General features: G+C 42.3%; 1 protein-coding gene across 6 annotated transcripts in view; it reads right to left on the bottom strand.

The window, feature by feature from the left end:
• Positions 1-24,105, bottom strand: part of dab1a (DAB adaptor protein 1a) — a 283,501-nt gene that overhangs the window by 72,228 nt on the left and 187,168 nt on the right. For 2 of the 6 annotated variants that reach the window (XM_072439261.1, XM_072439265.1), the window contains exons 1-2: positions 23,386-23,557; positions 19,359-19,632 (exon numbers count right to left, since the gene is read on the bottom strand). In XM_072439261.1, the coding sequence (XP_072295362.1) occupies positions 19,359-19,428 (70 nt within the window). In that variant the 5' untranslated portion in view covers positions 19,429-19,632; positions 23,386-23,557. Of the gene's footprint in view, positions 1-19,358; positions 19,633-23,385; positions 23,559-24,105 lie in introns of those variants that run through there. The other 4 variants (XM_072439262.1, XM_072439263.1, XM_072439266.1 and 1 more) reach the window with 3 other exon arrangements.

Genomic DNA, 24,105 nt, shown 5'->3' with positions numbered 1-24,105 from the left:
GGCTGCATCAGGTGTGAGCTCCCTCACTGCGTTAACGCCTCCTCAGCCCTCATCACTTCAGCTGCACTGGACACTAAAGATCTGCACAACTCACAATGGAAGAAAGTGCCATCTCTGGAGCGTTCTTCTCAAGAATCCTGGAGCAATATCATGCTGCTACTACCATTGCTACTAAGAAAGGAAGTTGCTCAGAGGTTGAAGTGGCCCAAAGGTCATTTGGTCAATGAACAGTGCAAAAAGTGTTTGTGTCGTTGGGCCAGACACTTCACCCACACTTGACCATCAATGCACAATTCATACACAAAGTACTTCAACGTGCTTAACAGAATGAGAAAATATGCAATCAAATAATGTAAACAAATCATTATAAGATGTACCGTACTATAAAATAGAAGATAAAATGCTTTCAGTCATATGTACAGCTAAACACATCTACAGGAAGACATTTCCAGACTTCAGATGCATAAAACTGATTCCCTCAAAGACAGTGTGTAGCTTTACTTCCTGCAGTTTGCCCCTGGGCTGGTGTCACTTAAAAAATCATATAAATGGGACAAGATGTGACCTTTCTGGGTAGTTCAGAATGATCTTGACCTATCACAGGACTGGAATAAGACCACATGTTAATATTACAGAAGGTTTTATGATCATTAAGGCATCAAAATATGTACCAAGTGTTAAGCCTTTTCCAAATGAGTTTGAAATATTAGTGTCGTGACCAAACTAATTGGGTTTCTACATATAATTACACCCACTTACCACCACCCAGTGCAAAATCTATTTGACCAATTTCCCACACTGACTGTGTTGGTACAGTCATATGATAGGGTGAAAAGTTCACTGCTGCAGATTACTTTGTGCAAATGAAATCTCTTTCCTCCGTATGAACATATTGCACTCATTGACAAAATGTACCACCTCCACACAGGCGGGATGTGGGATGAATCACCCGCACACAGCTCAGGCTCAATCCCACAAATCTAAAGTGTCTGCCTCTATGTCCACAGAGACAAAACACCACACAACATCTGTCCTTATTCGGGAGAGAAACAGTCGCAGCCGCACTGTCACGTCTCACCGGAGCTGGGATAAGACTAAATGATTACACCACCAGAGGATGTGTACACCATTTTCTGTCTTATTTAAATAAGACTTAACAAAATCTTGAAACAATGTCATGAAGAATATATAGAAGGCATAAACTAAGGGAAAAACAGCAACACCAGATCTGCTAAGTGGAAATGCTCGTATTTGACAAAGAATACTACAGCTACACGTTTATTTAACAGTGTTATTTGCTGTAGGGTTGTTAAAAGTATCAAAAATCTGATACTAATCTATGCTAAAACTAGCATGGAAACTAGATAATAGGGAAAATGTGAACAGTTTTGATCCTTATCAGAACTAATGCCAGACCACATGGTAACAATAACAGTCTATTGTCTAAAATCTTGATCAAAAAGGAGCAGTTTTTATTATTATTTTGGTATCAACATTGGTATTGAGAATCAAGCCCATTCCTCAAAATCAAATTCAACTTTGAATTTCGTGACAAAGCAAATTTGCTCGAAGTTTCCTCGAGCGGCGACAGTGAAAACAGAGTAAACAATCTTCATAGGGACTTGGCAATGTCCCAGCATCCCGTGTCCTTAGATAAATGTCCCAGCATCCCCTGTCCTTAGATAAATGTCCCAGCATCCCGTGTCCTTAGATAAATGTCCCAGCATCCCCTGTCCTTAGATAAATGTCCCAGCATCCCGTGTCCTTAGATAAATGTCCCAGCATCCCCTGTCCTTAGATAAATGTCCCAGCATCCCGTGTCCTTAGATAAATGTCCCAGCATCCCCTGTCCTTAGATAAATGTCCCAGCATCCCGTGTCCTTAGACAAATGTCCCAGCATCCCCTGTCCCTGACCCTCCTTCTTGGCCGGGCTGAACTACAAAACCTCCACAGTAAAGGTGAGATCTGACTCCTCAGACGGACAGGCGGACGCGCTTCAGTTTCTTATCGTTCATTTTGTAAACTTTCCATTACAATCTACATCGTTGAAAGGTTATTTCATTTACGGTTCTGAGAAAAACCTTGGGTAACTCTGGATAGTATTACTGTTATGTATTCAGTGCCACACGTCTATAGCTAAGTTCCAGTCAAAATCACACTTTCCAAATAAACTTTGAATACAACGACACACCAAGAAATCAAACCATCATTTTCTACAGTTCTCGAGTCCAATAAAAAACCTAAAACGTGCCACAGAATCACGACATAATGTTGTCCAGCTATCTTCGTACGGACTACTGTGATATCCAATGTTTTACAACACGAGGCCCTCTCATGTTAAGCCAGTGTTAAGTAGTGAGAGTGTCCAGCTGCTATTGTCTCAACGGAGCAGCGCTTTCCATTTGAGTTTGACATTTAAGACTGGCTTTGGCCATCTGCATCCATCACCATTACGACTGCAATGGTTGGAGTGGAGAGAAAGAGAGACCGTGAGCAGAAGCACATAGACCAAGGCCAAGAGGCTAAACCAGAGTGTCCTGAGTGCTTTGTATGATTACCTCGGAAAGCAAGTTCAGCGAAAGCCCACCCAGAGAGTGTGTCAAAGGCAGGCGCAGTACTGGAGTGGGTCAGCGGGGGGCGGCAAATTAAATGCGCGCTATTTTCGCAACCCTGCTGAGATTCAAACACATCTAATGAAAGAATCCCCCCGTCCACTCGAAGACACCATCGCTCTTCTTTATGTATTTAAACACAGCACACGCTTTGAGGCCGCTAAACCTGTATAAGCAATAAGCATTTTCCTGGAAAAATCGATCAAAAGAGACGTTATATTATATATATTGAGTTGTTTGCTCTAATTTCACAATGCCGTTTTCATTACATACATTTTTGTTGAAATCATCTCACAAAACCCATGGTCTACTGCTCTATAGCACTTAATGTCGTCATAATGGAAAAGGCTTCTGTATTATGTTTACACAAATACATTAAAAAAGTTATCCATTTCCAGTTTATTATGCGTCAGTTTTGGGTCAAAGAAGGGACAAGAACTATACTATTGATTGTAGGCAGATTATTTGTTGTTAACCTTGGAAGAGAACATTTAAAAAAGACTAAAACTAGCGCTAAAACTGTGGATATTTGCTTTATTGTAACACGCATTTATAGGTTATTGATCCATTAAAAAATATCATATCGATCGACCTTTTGCTCCAACACAAATGACATGGTTAAGCCTGGTGTTAATCTGAAAGAACGTTGTCGAGCAACAGCGTTCAGTAAACGTGGGACGGGCACATGTTGCTCTCCTGTTGGATTAGCACGTTTCTTAATCCCTCGCACGACCTAAACAAATCCTACTACTAATACATCTGCCATTGACCCCCAAGAGAATTACAGAAACAGCTAATTCAGTCCTCATCTTCCCCCCCCCACGCCCGATAACACAGGGAATCTGCCTTGTAAGACGTGGTCCAGCAGTCAAACGTGCTCGGTTGTGTTTACGTGCGAGTGGGAGCGACAGTCGTTGGCATGCAGCGCCGGTGAGGCTGTCTGTCTGAAGCGACGAGCAAAGAGGGAGGGGAGGACGTACGCCTGGTCTCTATTGGCTAAACGTCACTCAGGATTAGTGCGTTATGACAGACACGGCGCACATACACAAACACAGTACACAGGTAGAAGTACAGCGAGTGACTGCGGGACGCTACAGGCGACGCTCACCTTCAGCGTCTCCAGCGTTCTCACGGCGTTCTCTGCCCGCCACGTGCCACTGCCGCAGCAGCTCAACGCTTGGCACATAAGTGAGAACGCCAGATGATTGCACAGTTTACGTCGCCCGACTTCAAGTGTCGATTTCTTTCTGAGCGAGGGTGGCGGAAAGCATTGTCTCGGGAGGGAGGTGATATTGGATAACACAGTTTGTCTGGAGTTTAAAAGTGCGGTAAAACACAGTGTCTGATTTATGACGAGATTGTGGGAACCAAACAGCTGTGGCAAGCGGAGAATTAATCATGGACCGGGTGAAATGACAAAAAGGATTGTACATGAGAGAATTGCGGAGGAATGCGATGTGCATTTGCTGAAAAGCAGAGCGCTGCGATGCCTCGAGGCACAAGACTCGTATCAACAAAGCAAAGTAATATTAATGCGAATGTGACTTTACATCCGTTCGTTCCGTATTTGTTTGGCTCGTTTTATGGTGTAGTTGAGCATTCATTACATGCTTGTTTGTTCAATTGGGAAAACAAATTCATGTTATCTGAATGCAATGTGGCAGAGTGGTTAACACTTTCGCACTCTTTATCAGCTCTGGCTTCCTATAACCGTGAATAAATGTACATATTATAGTAGTTGATTTGCCCACTAAATAAACGGTGGTCCATGAAGTCATTTTGGTGGTCATTTTATCACTGTGTAAACACCTTTTTCAATTGTTCATAACATTTCCATTTTAATTTATACTGGAATCTCTATAATTATGACTAGGGATGTCAAGATTATTTGCTGATAATTGTGATTATTTAGGTCATGATATCGTTTATTATTATTGTATATTTTGTTTTGTGTTTCATCCAGAGAGATACGTTTCATAAACTAAAATAATAGTTGACTATTTCCCTGTTGGTTATGGTTTCAGAAATCATAAATACTGTTTTTTCTCACAAATATCGTAACACTTGATTTGGAGATATTGCCAGTTATGATATTAAAACAGATGGTCATTTCTAACCATGACAATGTTACTATTATTTGCCTGCACTGGTGTTGTTAATGTGTTTTCTAACCAGGCCAGACAATGGATACAAATATAGTAACAAAAATGGCCTGCAACCGGTACAATTTATGTCTAACGAGAGGCTATTTTAGAGACATATTTAAACCTATTTTTAAACAGAAACAGCTCTTGGAAATGCACTTGGGGCATTTATGTATGAAATGTTCTTCAATTTATTTTACCTTGGAAAGTTATACCATCATCTTCATTGCTGCGGAGCTGCTTCTCACTGATGCCCAGACTTTTATGTGTATGGTCAATAATGCATAAGAGCCCAGTTCATTAGTTTGATTGTGCAGTGGGGACCGTGGGATTAGTACAGAGCCACTGTGCAGGAGTTGGCCCCGGCACACCTACTGTACATCTGCAGCAGTCCACCTCATCTTCCTTAATGTGGCACTGGACTGTTATCATTACAAAAGCTGATGGTAATAGTACTATATTTCTGCCTTGCCGCTTTCCTTTAGACGTATTTTCCGACGGCCTTGTAGTTTCCACTGCTCCGCGGGGGCCCCTAACTGCAGCCGGGTTTGATCCACCACCCCAATTCAACAGCACATGAGGGAACCTACAATAGCAGTAACTCTCTCCAATTAATCCTGCCTCTAAACCCTGCCACCGAGCGAAAAAACTGCGCTGCTTTTTCCCCCCTTACCTCTCGGAGACTTGTTCAGATGAAGTACTCAATCATAGCAACACTCACAGTTAAAACCACAAGTGAATGTGTGCCAAGAAAACAACAAGTCTTCCCCCCTTCAGTGCCATGCTTAATTGTGGCAGACAGATTTGGCAACACACCACGCTTGCACTTCACTAAGTATACGCATCCACGCATCCGCGCATACTCCATATACATAGCAGCGGCTGGCAGAGACAAACGCCAAGTATAAAATAAGATGATAAAGTAACTGTTGTCACTCTTGTCAGGGAAATGAATGTTATGCCTTTGTGAGTGCAGATGTTTCAAGACTAAATAAGGACGCTTCTTTGGTGCCCCGCGACACAAATGTAAAGAGGTAAATCTGTTAATGAAACAAGTAAAATTAGTTAAATGTAATACTACACTTAACCCAATACAGTTTAGCATTTTGAGGCTAGCAGTTATCGTTTTTAGCATTGTTAGCATAGCAGTCCTTGTGTCATGCTCCACTTAAAGGAATAATAGAGGATTTTTTGCCGATTTTTTGCCCCCCCCACCCTCCTGTTCTTTCTTTCAAACCTCCTGCAGAAGCACGCAACAACTCCGCTGCTACACTGTGTTTATTAGCACAATCAAATCGGAATGATTGACATGTGGGAGAACTACTGAGCTGTCCACGCCACGAGGAAATAAGACTCAGATTGGTCGCCAAAATCCTCTATTTTTCCTTTAAGGATAGGCAAGGCAAGGCAAGTTTATTTGTAGAGCACGTTTCATACACAAGGCAAAATGCATTAAAATCACAAAGAAATTACAGAAACAGAAATACAATAAAATTAACTAAATAAAAAATTAAAATAAAAAACACCTTGCCAAATCCAAATTTATCTGACCACATTGGCAGCATTCCAGACACTCCTCCCATATTCATTTGACATTACAGCATGACAGGCGTCTCCGGGATGGACACATCACTTTTAGATTGATTTGTTCCCATATCTGCGCGCTTTCTTCAAACTGCACACATCTGTGCTGTACGACGACTCTCTCGTCGACGCCTCCACCTGATGTGTGGCGCTTTGCATCTTTACAGACGGACCTAGTATTTTGAAGATACATGCATTATTTTAAATAATATCAAACTACGTGTTTTGGGGTTAAAAAGTCTGCATAACGCTATGGCCAACTATTTGATTGAGGAAGGAAATTGATGTTGAAGCTGAGAGGGGTAATGTGCCTATGCAATACTATCTTAAGTACCGGGTCCTTGTGAGAAAAGGAGCATTGGATTCCTGAGCTTTGCATTCAAACCACATTTATTGAGCACTAAATTCCAAGACCCACTGATACTAAAAGAGTGAAAATATGTTTGTAATCTTTAAACAAACAATGAGCTCTTCTGCCCTTGACAACAAAGATCCTACTTTGAAATAACTATTAATTTGCACAAATGAAAAACTTCAAATGATACAAGTGGCTTGTCCCTGGTAGAACTCAAGTTTAAAGTTGTGAGTTTGTCAAAGTGACCTTATTGTTTGTGTTTGCTGGGAGGGCGGGGCTTAATGCCGTAGTTTTCAGTTTTCATTTGCAGTGTGTTTTCTTCCAGAAAGGACAGCGCAGAGCCTGAGGACACACAAGAACACACACTCTCACACACACTCTCACACACACGCACGCACGCACGCACACACACACACACACACACACACACCCACACACACACTCACACACACACACACACACATGAACACACACTCACACACACACACGCACGCACGCACACACACACACACACACACACACACCCACACACACACACTCTCACACACACACACGCACACACACACACACACACACCCACACACACACTCTCACACACACACACACACACACACACACACTCTCACACACACACACACACACACACACACACACACACACTCTCACACACACACACACACACACACACACACTCTCACACACAAACACACACACACTCTCACACACACACACAAACACACACACACACACACAGGTCGGTCCTTCAGCGAGGCACAAGGGATTCTGGGAGGAAACATACTGATTGGAATAGATGGATTGGTCGAATGTTGCGAAATACAAGATGAAAATGACAGAAGATGAAATTTGTGTGAATGATATTACTGTACTTTGAGTTGTAAGTTAGGATTAAATAGCCAAAGAATAATAATATTAATGCATCTGACATAAATGGTGCTGTTCTCATAAATACCCCTCCATGTTGGTAAATCACTTCTTTAGCCACAACTGCCCTGAGACAGGATGAAGGTGAAGATGTTTTCCCGACCACTGCCCATGACGACACAAGAACTGTAGTTTGACATGTTGTAGACCAAAGTTAACCTCACGCCAGATGAATTCTCACAATATTTGTTTCACAAACTCTTGAGAATCCATGTAGTCAGGTTTGAGCCCGGCCACTGAGTGATGGACCAATCACAGGGCAGCATTTTAGTTTGGGCGGAGGTCACTAACAGCCACACCTTGGTCTATTTGAGCAGATCGTTTTTTGAAACATGCACATAGACAACGTTACACTTTTCCCGACTGCTTTCCACCAGAGCCGGTCCTGAACACAAGTGAGAGGCAGAGCCAGGTTAGACCAAAGCAGCAATATTTTGGGTCAGGGCTGAATGGTTATAACCTTTAACAACAAATGAATGAAATAATTGTACTTGGCAGAACAAGGTAGAGGTTACCCCGGTTACCCCAGGGTAAACATGTATTTAATGTAAATAAATAAATGCCTCTGATTCACTCTGCATGACCTTTGATAAACTTTAGTACGTTCCGCTAACACACCCGAGAAAATGAATTTTCAGTAAACCCAATTGTAAATGTTATTTTGTTCTGATTTCACAAAAGCTTTTGTTATTTTGCCCAAATGCTGTGTCCAATAGATTGTACAAAATAAACAGAGAAAAGCCTCTCTGCCCTGTGCTTTTAAGCTTGTCATTGCAGCCACACTCTCAACCACAAAAGCATTTCAGAGCCAGCCTTTGTTTATAGTGTTACTGTAATGAGACACACTGTGATATGTGCCAAAAGCAGTGTTCAGAATGAGCAACAATTACCTGTAAATACAGCTCTGCGTTGATTAGCATCAACTCTAAATGGACCCTGGATGAGGTAGAGCGTAGCAGTCACACAAAATGAATTTAATTTACACACACAAAGCCCACAGTGTGTTCTTTACAGCTGAAGCCATCCAATCATGTCCTCTACCCTCTCATTTCATCTCATCTTTTCTTTGAGGGCTCTCTTAATAATAAGCCAACAGCAGTGGGAGCGGGAGGCCCCTCCAAACAGTGTGGATGGCTCACTGTGTCCTGCCGCTTCACTCGCAGGAACCCGCCTCTCTAGGACGCTGGGTGGTAAACTGTCTCTCTCGCTCTGGCTTTAATTACAGACTAATTGGTCTCACTAACGAAGGGGAACTTGGCCCCCGGCTGCATGTGTGTGTGTGAATGCTGTACATGCGAGTCATGTGCACGGGCTCCGACAGAAGCCCTCCTGGAGCATCCTGAAGATCGTCCCCTCAGACATCTCTGTCAGGGAGCTTTGAGCCACAGTGCATGGAGACAGTTTGGTGCCATAGCAACAACTCTTCATAATGTTAGGAGAATGGCTTTAGTAGTGTTTAGGTCGGGCAGAAATGTGCATGTATTCCAAAGGTTTCTATTCAGATTCTCGCCTTGTCACAGTCACTACGTTTATATGCTCAGCGAACTCCGAGTGCGCGGAACAACCGAACCCGAATCGTCTTTGTCCTTAAACCTGTCGGACCACTTTTGTCCCGCTCCACACGCGCCTAAAAGGACTGAACAGGTGCAAACAACGGCAGCGGAGATGTTTAGGCAAATCTAGTCATTTTCTGACATATACAACAATCGTTCATAAAACTTTAGGCAAACATAACGTGGATAAGCAACATCTCATTTACGTGGAGCATTTGATTTTCAGACATGGAAACTACATTGTTCTGCTCTGCTCTCTGTGGTGCACAGAAACTCATCCAAACACTGCTGTTGGTCGTCTCTGCTGATCTAAAATGAGTCCAAACACATGTCTAATATTTCCGTGGCTGTTTCTGACCTGGTGCAGTCGAATGCTTCTCCCAGTCTGCGTCTTTGTGATCGGACAACTCTGTCAGACGCACAATCCACACAACTAGATACGTACTTGTCCAGATTTGTTATTGGCATGTTTACGATTCAAATCAAGACGCCTCAATCTCTACATGCGTTTTGAAAAATCGGTTTGAACTGGACCACCGGTTTTCCTGACGTGCATGTGACCGTAGTGATATGACTTAACTATCGTCATCGTTTGTGGCTGTTTTTAGCCTACACAAATCCTCTTAGTGCTGTTAAATGCAATAACACTGACTGTGAAATACAAGTGGAGTTTAGGCTAAAAGCAAAAAGTGGAACAAACAATCAGCTGAGTAAAGAAAAGACAATAGACAGTAAAAGGTAAACTTTGCGATGAATGTACTAAATGTGTGAGTCTGTTGATCATTTTTCCACTGAATGTTACAGTTATTTGAATGTTAAAGTACATACATTCTGGAGAAGGTAAGTAGAAAGTTAAAATCATACTTCGGAACATTCTCCAAGCAGATAGATACATTTTATGCTTTACTTTGGTCTATGGAAACATCTCTATGGAAACAACCAGCAGGAGGAGGCTCCGCTGGGCCAAATAAGACTCATGTTTGTTGAAATACAAACTCGCTCACAGTAAAGACACTTTAGTTCCATTTTAGTAAAAACAAAGAGCAAAACATGCTATTGTTTGAGTCTATTTATCACTTTCAGTTTGTCGTGGCTTTGACTGCCACAAAAAGAACACCGACAATTGTGTCAGAGCCTGCGATTCATAACCTGGAGTGAGTTTATGCCACACATAGCAACAAAATCATTGTCTTCGCACACTCCTCCAAACCTGATACTGCCTCCAATGTTTGCTCTAGAAAAGTGAAATTGCCTCTTTCTAATTCCGCCCCCAGTCTTTCCACCAAAAGCACATTGTTTTGTCGAGACATCTGAGTGACGATTTGTTTCCTAAGGCGTGCGACTGCAGAGGAATATGTGTCAAAACATTAGCAAACACAGGTAAGTCCTCACAAGACGGCGAGCCTGCCACAACAAAGACTTGTATCTGACGTGTGCCACAACATGGAGCTCGTGCCTCTCTTTCCGTGTAATGAACCTTTTCTCTGGGCTGGCTCCGATGGGGCAGGAACAGAGGCGTGACTGGAGAGACATCATACAGCACGAGGAGAAACAACAAGCTCAGCCATCTGCCTGTGAACTCTCTCATCCGCTCTGTCACTCACCCACGCAATACTTCACAGACAAAACCTGACTCAAACAAAATGCAACAGGAAATACATTCAAACTGTTGTGGTCTGTGGATTACGTTTTAGACAGAGCAGCTTCATGCAGACAAGAAGGACCCAGATATGCACCTTAAAAATAGATTTGAGTGAAAAACTTCATGATTTAACGATTATTCATGATTATTAAGACTGTTACGAAACAATAGTGACATCGTTAATTAACATGTTACTGTTAATTATGACAAAAACAGTCGGATAAAAAGTTATTTACATTTAGGTCTATTTTTTGGACAAAAGATTCAACTGAAAACACTGTTTCTTAATGGTCACGGTTATTATTTTTTGGTTCTTACCTGAATAATCACGATGATCTATGAACCTAATAATCTTCATATCCCCACTTTAAAATAAACATGTAAACTTAACTCATCATTTAATTTATGTCTTTACTCTTAAATACAATAGAAACAGAAAGAATGGCAACTTTTGAGTGGTAGATAATAGTAGAAGCCAGTTAAGGTTTTTACGTTCTTTTCTCTGTCCAGAAGGTCTCGCCTCAAGCCAAACTCAAACAGAGCCGTGCAATCAGGTTTGTTTATTTTAATCCCGCACAGGTTAACTACAACTTAAAAAAAATACCTCGCTATGAGCAGATTGTTGAGTGTGTATGTCGTACGAATTAATTCTGTCATACGCATACAATTATGCAGACTACGTAAATTAGAAAACGGACGGATGTTGGAATGAACTTGACCTTTAAAATTGTGTCTTTCTAATAAGATACGCTTGAGCGGGTTACCAAATTTTCATATGTATAATTAATTTCTGATTTAATTACATTTTCAGGTGTAACACGTTTCCCTTCATCATGACGGTTGACAAAATCTAATCAATGACGCCATCCAGGTCACATTTATTTTGAGATTAGTATCAGACATAATGAATATGTTGTTTCAGTTTTATGTCAGAACCACGGTACTAGCTACAATGACGACTGATAATACAAAACATTACAATGGATATAACAAGCGAACGCATAAAGCTCAGGTACGTGATTTTCAAACTGCATTGATCTCACCTGTTCCCAGCTCTCACAAACGGCACGACATTGATATTTCCACGCTTTCTTTTGGCCTAGTGCTGCTTATGGTACTTTATTCCGGGTTTACGAAAGATAAAATACTTTATTAAATATTATTAGATGCAGACAGCGCACAGCAGGCTCATTTTGTGCTGTTTTACTGTAGGGGGGGGAACTAAATGGACTCATTTACAAGAATAAAGTCGAGTACCACAGGTTTATCACATTGTACTAGAGATTCTACGTCCTGGCCTGAAGTATTTTTTTACATTTGGACTAGATATGGACGCACCACTCTGCTTTTCACAGAGGTCAACACTATAAAACAAAAGACAAAACATAAAAAAAAAAAAAGTGAATTTCTCATTGTTTTAAAACACTGACCTTTCAATTTCCACATCATCTGTCAGCGAGCGCCTACGTCTCACGTATGGAAAACAGACACTTTAGCGTGTGTTGGAAATAGCAAACAGCAGCCTGTCAACATCAAACAAATAAGAACTGCCCTTTCGGAGGTGAGTCCTTCAGCCGCACAGCGGGGTGAACGCGTGGGCCTCTATTACTGCTTTGTGTGACATTGGGACATTTTCCTTTTGTGCAAATTATGAGCAGGGACCAAACTGTTGCTATGGAGACTGTAGTTAGCAGAGAGGTGGGATAAAGCGGCACGAACTGGAGTTAGCACACGGAGACATGAGAGAGCAGCTCCAGAGACACCGATGACTTTAGAGAGCAAATACGAGCTCCGGACGGTCCTGGGCCGACTCAAGACAGAGCGGACTAAATCCTCATCAAGAGTCAGATAATATTGCTTCAGTCAACTCTATACAGCATTCTCTCTTTAAACAAACTAAATGCTAATTAAATGATTTATTAAACAACAATTAACAATCAGTATCAGAACTAGTCAATGAATGGAACTGAATTCAAATAAAAAACTACAAATATTCAGCTCCAAAAACAGAACTAACATTATGAGTCTGTAGTAAAAAATAATAAAAGTTGTATTGTGCCATTAAAACTATGAAAACACAACACAGACACTCACAATAGGATGTCATGATTAATCAGTTGATCGATAATTGTGATTCGTCAGTTCACGATATAGAATAAGTAAGAACTAAAAAATAATAATCAGGAGAATCGTAAGCAACAACAATGAGTCATTTCTGATCAGTCCATACTTCAAAAAAGTCTAACTATATAAGTACTTTCTCATCTCTTATGTACAATATCCACCCTTTTTCCTTCAGAAAGTTTGATTTAATGAAGAATTCCATAGTGCCAACAATTGTGATGAACACTAAAACATGACATTGTGACATCATTACTCACAAGTAACCTTAACATTGATACATTACACTCTAGATGTGTCATAATCTGTCACAAAAGGACGTTGCAAAGAACTCTGCAGCGTAACTACCTTAAAAAGTGTCCTGCGATGTGGGCTCGGGACGCCAGGCAGCAGGATGGATAGAGCTCCTAATCCTCCAGAAATAAAGTGATGGTGCGGAAGGGCAGCAATAGCAGGAGGACAGAGAGGAGCCGCTTATCTCTAAATATAGTTCACAAAGTCTATGTCACTGTCTGTTATTGCAGGTCATTCTTGTCTTCTATCACACCGATACCCACTGGCCTCTAGTGACAACAGCAGCCAATTCAATTCAATCTCTGTCTGATTGGCTGCAACAGATCTGATTACCTCTCATAGACTCGCACACACGCGCACACACTCCAATAGCAGTGTTTGTGCTCGGAGAATCCTCAAGGGAAAGATATCCGAGTAAATGGCTGTGGTGATTGTGCCAGATAGACTGGATGTGTGCATAATATCCACGGCACATAAGCTAATGTGTTTGCTAATCGCACACCAGAGACGGGCCAAACCGACAGCCATGCACCACACGCACACGCACGCCACGCTAACGGCTGCATGGCTATAACCTTTAACTACTCTTTTCATGCCAGCGGTTGCCAGATCTACTGCAGCAGATCCTCCTCCCACACAAACACACACTCAGCCAAATCCCATTGTGACACTAGACTGTGATATTTCACAGCCATCAGGACACTTTCACGGGTTTGTTGACAGCTATGGAAGTTGTTAGAACTGCTTTAATCATTCCTGGGTTTTCTTCAAAAGTAATGGACACACAGCAACGTCTTCAAATGCAATTGTATGTCGAGAATGAGATACAATAACATTGGACATTGAATAATTCAGTTTGAATTATTATTAAGGGGACATATTATGCAAAATCTACTTAAAAGGGGGACGTAGTATGAAACATCAACTTTATTGAGCTTTTAATCTTGTTAGTTTACTAAAAGTTGTATTCTGATTCCTTCATCTATGTTTGATTAATCCTGTATTGTGCAACTGAGGCGCAAGTGATTAGAACATTCCTGTTTTCACATAATCTCAGACAAAATTGCAACAAAAATGTCACAGAACTTACATTTTAAAAATAAGTTCTTCAGTTTTAAGTGGAAATCAATAGATCTGTTTCTGTTACTAAGCCGTTTTGGATCAATATTGTTGTTTACAATGAACAAAATGTTAAATGATGATTACTAATTATGCCATAGTTCAATACTAAGTACCTGGAAAAAGTGTCTCTGTCTTTAAATTGCTTCCAAAGGAGTAAAAACAGATTGTAATATGATATGCTGGAATTACGATGGCAAAGGCGGTTAGCGCTCTTGCCTCCCAAGAAGGAGATTGTGGGTTCGATTCCCGGACCAGACCTACATCACATGATCTCTCTGGGTGGAGTCTGCATGTTCTCCCCGTGTTACTGTGTTTTCTCCGGGTTCTCTGGCTTCTCCCACCGTCCAAAGACATGCATGTGTTAGGCAAAATTGGTGACTCTAAGTCTATGTGTTGATCCTGCGACAAGTTGGCCACTGTCCAGGGTGTGTCCCGCCTAAGGCCCGAAGTCACTGGGATAGGCTCCAGTCACCCGCTCCAGAAGTGACAGTCGCCTTCACTTCCTACATCTGTCACTTGTATAACTGCATAACTAACATCACTAACGTCACTAACATTACTAACATCACCAATGACTCGAAAGACTTCGGAGAAAACCTTAATCACAATATTCTACCTTTATGAAATCAAACTTTCTTAATGCAAAAGTAAAATGAATGTGATATAGACAGCCACATGAAAAAACACTATAGATTCACAGTCGTGAAAAAGGTCACGACTGTTAGTTTTAATATGATTATATTGAATTATATTGAAATATATTGAAATATATTGAACTTGAATAATCCCGATTGTCAATTAACTGAATACTCTTGACATCTTTAACTGTAACAACTGTTAGAACGTCCCATTATGTCTGTATGCAACCCATCACGTGCTTTCCATAGTAACAACGGCTTTCTAAACATCATTTTTTTGGGGATGTTTTACTTTACAAACAACACACACTTATCTCTTGGTGGATTCTGTCCTGGCTTTTCCCGTGCAGAACATACTTAACATGTAAGTGTTGTGTAGGTGTAAGTGTAGGAAGTGTAGGAAGTGTAGGTGTAAGTGTTGGAAGTGTAGGAAGTGGAGTGGACTGGGGACTAAACAGCAGCACGGCAGCTCAACCACTCAGAGCTAATGGAGAAATTAGTTGCATTTTTCACACACACAGAAATAACCGCTTAAGAGAAAAGCAAACACGGATGTTTGCTGCTCCTTCACTGACATTTTAGCCATCCATACATAGATCTAGCATATAGCATTACACACTCAGCACTGTTAGGGCTCTGAAAGTATCACCTCTGGCAAAAGATGGGGTCATTCATCACCTGTCAGTCATAATATGCTCAGTATATGCAACATTCTTTAGTATTATAAACTGTTTTACTGTGCCAAGCTTGATTATTTTGCTGCTTAACAAGACTATTCTATGGACAAAAATATGTTGATGAAGCGATCTGCCGAGCGGTTAAATCAATGTGGATCGCTCGCTCCTGCTTTGTGATTTCCTTTCCTTTTTTTCCCTTTACACCCCGAGCAATGGAGGTGAATCAAGTGACAGGAAGGATATAGGACTCACGGCTCTAATCTTGAGGATTTGGTGTGGATTAATAAAGACTACACACTTGAAGAGTCAAATCTGGCCTATAACATGGAGTTTATTCACTGTGGGAGGACATACAATGCTAATGGTTTTCACTCCGCGTTTTGCAAATGCTAAAGGTTGAAGGTTATCTCGACCTGTCGCTCTAATTCAATAAAACCACGTCTTACAGGAAAGCCGGGCCGCCGGAACGTAGAGATGAAACATAATTGTGCTTGAGAAAACCATCCCACCTCTTCCAAACCAATGATCGGCGCTGACACTGGGACACGTGCGCCTCGTGTGATGAATGTAGGACGTCCCGTAGTGGTTTTCATTACATTCTTCTGCCAAGAGCCAGGGAACAATGGCTCTAGATTAAACAGCGCTCCTCCAAGACAAATCATTAGTCTTCTTCACTCTTTCCCCCATGTCAGTCCCGCTCTCCATTGCCCAAGTCAAGGTCGTTGGTAAGTCACAGATTCAGAATAAAAGTAAATGGGAAGAATGGGCAGCTGTCCTATAGGGATTCTGACAACACTAAGACCATTTACACTATGATGTGCTATTCATTTAAAGCTATTTTCATTCAAATCAGGCGACTCAAGACAGAGGGTGTGTGTGTGTGTGTGTGTGTGTGCGCGCCAGGATATGCACAAGGGGGGGCAAAATAACAGGAACATTATCAAAGTAGCCTATTCCCTGAACTCTGCAGCTGCTTGCGTGCGGTATACGATTGCATTTGACTTTCATCACCCTGCTGAGAGACTAGGAGACTGTGTAATGGAAAAATGACCCAGATCAGAACAAAGATGAGTGCGAAAGAGGACGTGTTCGACTAGGGCTACTCGCTGTAAATTTGACTTCCCGTTTAAAAACACGTTGCAAGTCTCCAGTGAGAGTGAGAGCGGCGAGGAGAGGAGGGGTGCAGTGGGTATTCTGTGCATGGATGCGGCGGGAAGCGTTGTAAATGTAGTTGGCCGATAGATCAGACGGATGTAAAAGTGGGACTAAATTAAATTAGCTTTAGCAGTAGAAAGGATGTGTTTTTAGAATCCAGGTCAATATAGTATGCTCTTAGGACACAAGTGACTTTAAAAACATGGAAGAGCTTCATGGATTACCACAAGATACATACACCAGTGGGGGGGAGGCTGAACAGTGGAGGAACGGCCCATAGTAGCGACCTGCGCTCACAAGGTCACAAGGTCACAAGGTCACAAGGTCAGGGCAACAGGGTGCGATGATTTTAATCACTGTCAAAGTTTTGCGGGACGTTGCAGTCCGTGTTCACCTGGTGTCTCACTTATACCACCAGCATATTTCATTCGCTCCTAATCATGCAAAAAATGTATTTAAATTGTGAAAAACAATTGTTTTATTATTTTGCCCAGAATTATCCCGTTTCTCACTTCACCTGCCAGCGGTCCTAATGTTAGACCTGACTAGCACATTTACTATTGGTTCATCATGATTAGCTTGAACACTAGCATTGACTTAATATAATTATATAATAATTCTGCTGCTTATGGCTCCCTGGCCTTTGTCCTATTTCTAAATACAGCATAAGTGTAAGTTCAGCTGGTCATTCCCAGCAGGTATGAGCAGGTGACATCACAGGTTATTAGTGCAGTGTTCTTCTGCTGTCTCTGGTCTGAAGGCTTTGGGCTCACCATCCATCAGCACCTCTCCCCTGCGCCGCTCTGGGCTCCGCTCCCACCTCTGCATGTGCCTGAGTCTGTGTCTATGGGCAACGCTGACTGATGAACATGATCAGCTTTGCAGCAGAACAATGGTGTTTCTAAATAGGACATGAGAGGCACTGAGGCTTCCCTGCTCACTCTGTGTACGTTCTGGCATTGCTCAGGTCTGCTCTGTGCAATGAGCCACCTGCTTAAGGCAACACAGAATTTGTGACTTTTTTAGGCCTTTTTGTTTATAAGCACTTATAAGCATTTATAACTTGGTTATTGAAATCAGTTTAATAAGCAGAGTAATGATTTTACAAACATGACACAGTTTCTGGTTAATGGCTTATTAACTTTAGGTTAAAATAAAGGGATTTATGCTTATAAACAAATAACTTTGTTACTATTAACATTTTAAATAGTTTACTAAGGAACCCTTTTATAAAGCATTACCACATGAGGTTTTAAAACATTTGTTCTGAATTTGAACTTTCAAATCGCTGCCAACATTTTACACTCAGTTATTGAATTTCATATATTGCAACGATGGATGGCTTTTGAGTTGAAGCATAAAGTACTTTTGTACTGTTACTAGATAGATTTCCAGAACAGAGATGAACAAATGATACTGTGAATTACATTTCTAATGCAAACACAACACGACATATTAGGGCCTGATCCCCGAAGTGTTCAGGGGCCTGTTTATTCTTATCGTTATATTTTGTGGCATCCTGTTCCTTTTACATTTTAACACTATTAATCTTCATCAAGCAAGCTCAATTTTCCATCAGTTGGGCTTGTTTGTTTGGCAAATTCACAGTGCATTGGCAGGGCTTCTGGCTACATCAATCATGACACTTATTGGGAGAATGCTAGACGTTGGCATTGGAGCAGGTGGCACCAAGCAGCTGCATTATTGATGCCAGCCTGGCCCTTGGCATCACCTCTGCTCTGGAACGCCCTGGCCTGCTCTGCACCTGCTTTAGCAACGTGCCTCCGGAGCATTCTGCATCTGCACTCACCAGCTCCTTGTCTGCGCACCTGCCTGCTGGCAGCACACCGCCACGTAATAACCCCCTACCTGTTAATTAGCCAGCAACAACAGCCGCCCGCGTTCAGTTGTCCGACCCAAGGCGACGTGGAAATGAAAATGATCTTCACCAAGGACAAAACCTGTGCGAGGCTTTGTCTGAAACTGTTGCACCCTCTATTTATCAAATTCTTATTATTTTGTGTTGAAAATGATGGTCTATTTTTGCTATTTTTGTCTAGAACATTTTATTATCATTGTGGTATGGCAATCAGTATCAAATATCAAGCTTATTCTACATATTCCACCTATTCTATTGTGACAACACTACTGTCATGTGAGGATACATGGATAATAAATTCACCATTTTGAGCAGCTGTGCAGATTTTAAAACACCAGAAAATGAATGACAATCATTCTCCACCTCACATGTCTGTCCAATAAACATTTACCAACTACATCACCAGATGGCAGACTTTGGAACAGGAAGTGGCCGCTACATCTGACTCAGCAGTTTTTCACCAGGCAGGGTGAACTTATCTCTGTCATTTCCACATCCACATTTTGTACTTGTCCAGTCAAAAGGTTTTGGAATAACAAACAAGCCTCCATAAACTGGTCAGTGGTCACTTATCACGTTCAACATTTGGAAGGTTGAGTTAACAGCAGGAAAGTAACAGCTCTACTCTGGGATGTTTACCTTTTCGTCTGGAGTCCCGTCTGAGAGTGCTGGGCCTGACTGCGGGCTGCAGCTCAGTCTCCGTGGACATGGTCAGACTCCCTCTGGGCTAAGCTCCTGTGGCTCTGCTCCGGTGGGGGTCCTGCAGGGGGGTCCCGGTGACCGCGTCAGCGGTGGCTGTGTGGGCGCCGCTTGGGTGCGTGGAGGCGCCAGCTGTGTGAGCGGGCACAGGGGCGCATGGGAGAGGGCCCGGGCCTCAGCCCTGACACGACCGCCCACACCCAGCCACGGAGAGCTGCCAGAGAGAGAGAGAGAGAAAGTACTTCAATTAGAATGTACTCACTGATTTTACAGATGGAGAACGCAGGATAAAACACAGCAAAAAAACAACAACTGTTCATGTTTAATACAGTTACATACGTAAAGTAACGTTTACTCTAGAAAGTAGACCTCAAACCAAAATGAATTCCCTGCAAGGTCCCAGCAGGTAGAGAAATGAGTTGATTTCAAATAGCACAAGTTGCCGTTGGTAACAGAGAGGTTTGTTTAACAGCTTGTCAATATTTTACTTCACTGTAGAGCAAGGACATCACATGTACGACTGCCAGAGATTCAGTCCTGGTTCAACCCTAATCAATAATGCATTTTCTTCTCATTCATTGGCCTTAAAAGCTTGTTAGCCACTCTCACTCAATTCTGACATTTTCACTCATTTATAATGTATCTTGTCATTGTGGGTTTATCTTATTCCCAAATCCAGCAAAAACCTGATCATGCTCTGTGAAAACAAATCCACAGAAAACTGTTTGAGACGAACAAGCTACTGACCCAAATAACTACCTTTGCTATTGTGGTGCTTTTAACGCCAGGACATTATCTGTTATTCTATAAAGGTAAAATGGACCATTTTTGGGAAAGTAAACTTCAGAAAATACCTTTAAAACAATGGCAGGAAAGTCAAGGACAAAGGTAAAAGCAGTTTTTAGGGAAACAAAAGCAAAGAGTCACTTTTTCCTTGCCTTCCTATAACTCAAAGGCTTGTCATTCCACCACAAGAAATTAATCTGTAAGAAGAATCATTTACATGCAATAATTACAGTAATAAAAGCCTGAAAATACTCTTTAAACCACAGATGAACTATTCTTAGACACAGCTTCTTGAAAGACTGCACAGTGAACTGGTCAGCAGCACGACCTCGTCCTGAGAGCTCCTCGCACAGCGCCCGATCGGTCCCTCTGGCCACACACTTTGTCCCTTCTTTGCCCATCTGTTGCTCCTTGATTCTGAAGAGTCGACTGGCAGAGGCTTCTATAACCTCACAGCCAGGTCCACAGTGCTGAAGCGTGAATGGAGTGACACGCTCATTTGCATGCAAAAACAAAACGCAGACAAGTTCCTTTCTACTGGGAAGGACAGCGGTACAAAGAGGCCAGGAGACAGCTGCAGGTTGACGCGCTGCATAATGAATGTGACTCTGGCTCTCACCTCTCTCACATGAGCACTAACACCAGTCTGCGCGGCTCTGGTTCTGTCCAACACCCAGTGCAACACCAATTCAGACTAAAAAATGGACCAGGACACTTGGTCGAATATATGAAAAAGAATTAACAGGCCAGGACCCCCAAAATAAGCATGCTTGGGACCCCAACAGTAAAATTCAAAGGGCATCTGTAATAATATCAAGTTTTAAACCTAAAATACAATGTTGTCAATTAAAAAAGTGATAATATTTACATCTAGAAAGCATCTTGGGACCCCCTGCTCATGCTTCAGGACCACTCAACCCACTTTGGAAGCCACTTCTGTAGTCGGTTATAGGAATCATTGGTTGACCAATGACATGACTTTCTGTCAAATTAGTCAAAACTTACTTACTAAAGAATGACTCTGTTCCTGATAGAGAAACCGTTGGCATAAAGGTTCATCATATAACTTTTCTACATTATTATTTGTTTGCACTGTTAGGAGTGTTTCACAGTCATATGTCCATGGAGACAAGCAGGTACACCAAATTACAGGTCAGATCTGTGGACGAGTGATTCACACATGTTTTTCAGGGTATTTGACCCATAGGTTTAATGCCATACTATGTGACATTTCAGTCGAAACAATAACATCTCCATGGAGACAAGCAAGTGGTAGTCTCTGGGAGCACACAAGACCAGTGCTGCTTCTTGGGGTCCCAGTGAAAAGGAGGCCCCTGTTTGAGCCCGGGGTGAAAACACATGAATTGAGAGGCTTTTAATTTGCTGCAGAAAGAAGAGAACAGAGTCCATTTATTTCTGCCAGCAGAGGCCATGTCGGCAAAATGCTGACAATATTCTTTATCTGGTCCAAACACACTGGAAAAGTGTGAGTCACTCCAATTACAGGCATTATCAGCAGCCCTGCTGCAGCAAATGGACAGAGAGAGAGTGTCTATGAAGGGAGGAGGGTTAGAGCGAAGCAGCAGAGTGAACTCACAGAGAGAGTGAGAGAGAGAGAAAAGAGAGGAAAAAGAAAAAGAGAGTGTGAAAGAGGAATAGAAGATATAATCCAGGGCCAAAGAGAAATTGTGTGAAGATCAGTCAGAGGAGAATAGAAGACTCGGCCCAGGCCTGACCCTCAGCATGTGCCCCTCTGTGCCCCTGCCCTGCCCCTGCCCTGCCCCTTTGTGCTGGGACGTCTCGCAGTGAAGTCTTTCAGTTTGCATCTGGGGCCTGGTTAAGTCATTTTCTCAGTTAACTTGGACCAGTCTCAAACCGGCCGAACCAGCAGGACATGTTCTTTTACATGATCAAACACAATTTGAAGTCACTGCCATATGGCTTATCTGATGAAGTCTGGTCATTTAGGATTGTAGGATTGAACAGCATTTTCACAAAAATAACTGTGTATAATTGTGTATTAAATAACCACGTCTTCACATTTAGGTTCTTTTTTTCTTTTTCTTTTTTAAGACAATCAATTTAGGAGAATCCTTGGTAATGAAGGTATAAACGTTTTTCATACTCATCCCTACTTCCTGTTTGTCACCATCAGCTAATTACAGCTGATAATGATTAGCTGATAGTGACATAAATTTTACTTTTACAAAGGAAAAGATCATATTAATCAAATGTGACTTGGGCACAGAGGGACAGAAAACATCAGCATCAAGAGCAAACAACCTCCAAAATAAAAATGCAACACCCGCAAACGCAACAGTTCAGTCAGTGACTTCAAGTAGCATAAAAGTCTGTGCGCCTTTTTAAAATGGGCATCAGAGCCGCTTGATCTCAAATAGTGCCCGGTGCGATTGGAACAATGACCTCTGTCCAAAGGCGTTGCAACAGGAAGTACCGGGCGCTGCTCTTGTGAACACGAGTCTTCAGACGTGTGTTTACTGATAGTATTAAGGCTGCTGGACCAGGGGATACAGGGCCACCACTATTTACTACTTTAAATACTAATCCTCCTCGCTATAGCCAGAGTTGCCCTGGGGCAGATGGACAAGCCCCTCCAATCACCACAAACACTCTCACACACACACACAAACACACAAGGCAAGGTATGTGAAGTGTGTTGCCTAAGGACACAGCAACATAGATAGAAAGTGGTAGTGGAAATCAATGCTCTGACCTTTAGTTGGTTGGAGGAGTTCTCTAACCACTGAGCCACTGTCACCCACACTCCGTCACCCTGTAGTCACAGATACTAGAGCTGCAGCCTTCTGTAGCCTCGTCTCTACCGCAGCAGCAGAACCGCAGCCTCTTCATCTCTGCTTCACCATCATAAGCGCGTAACATCAGCAAATTGATCACGCCCAATTCGTCTCAGTGTTGACATATTCAACACGACATCATACGCTCAATCCCATAGAAGCCGCACTGTAAAAGGGCCATCTTCAGTAACCTATCACGTGCAGTTGCCATACACAAAGCACAAACACTTTTCTCATTCTGCAAGTGTAAAATCAAGAAAAGAAAAAGAGTAGTCCATTTTCCACCAGCGAAAAGCCCTTCCCTGCACTGTGAGCGAGCAAGGAATGAAATTGTACGACTGAAAATGAAAAATCTACCGCAATACCTCTCCCCCGATGTCTGCCGGGCCCCAGACATATGGTTGTTTCTCTGGAGACCGGGGCTGAGAGTGCTACATCTAAGCTACCGTCCCTGAAGCGTAGGAAAAGCTAATTTCTCAAATAAAAAAACATGTCGAGCTTGAGCTGTACAAAATTCCCCAACACACTGATAGCGGTGCCATCCCCCCAACCCAAAAAAAACTGACCCGGAATCAGCACTAAAAGTTGCAGCAAGAAAAGGATGTGAACATGGCTTAGCACTTTTGGATTTAGACGGCAATCTGAAGTGGAACCAGAGGCGATGCAGGCTGGAGGGAGAGGAGGACGAGGAGGAACAGTAAATTGGACAGCCTTAAATGGGGCAATGCCAAAAGGCGCGAGTGGGAGATGTGTGTGTGACTCAACAAACAGGAAGCTGCCAACAGGAGCTTAATGCCCAGAAATCATGTGCGGCTACAGTGGAGTGTGCCAGGAGCATGGTACGAGACAGACACAGACAGAAAGAGGTGGTCCTGAGTGTGATTGTGTTCTGTCCGTCAGGCTCCGTCTCAGATTAGCTGCTCCTCTTCTCCATCAGAACGTCTAATCACGAGGACCAGCTCCAGTCCACCTCGCACTGCCGGTGTCTCCTCCTGGACCTCACCGTTCGAGAGCATCACAGAGCTGCGGATTTTTGTATTAGCACGTTATGGTAATGACGAGTGACAAATGGGTGTTGATAAGAT

The sequence above is a fragment of the Eucyclogobius newberryi genome, unplaced genomic scaffold (genome assembly GCF_026437365.1).
Source record: "Eucyclogobius newberryi isolate DKJ021-1_F unplaced genomic scaffold, fEucNew1.0.hap1 SCAF_9, whole genome shotgun sequence".
Lineage (NCBI taxonomy): Eukaryota > Metazoa > Chordata > Actinopteri > Gobiiformes > Gobiidae > Eucyclogobius > Eucyclogobius newberryi.
Note: the sequence above shows the minus strand (reverse complement) of the source record. Positions and strands in the feature narration are given on the sequence as shown.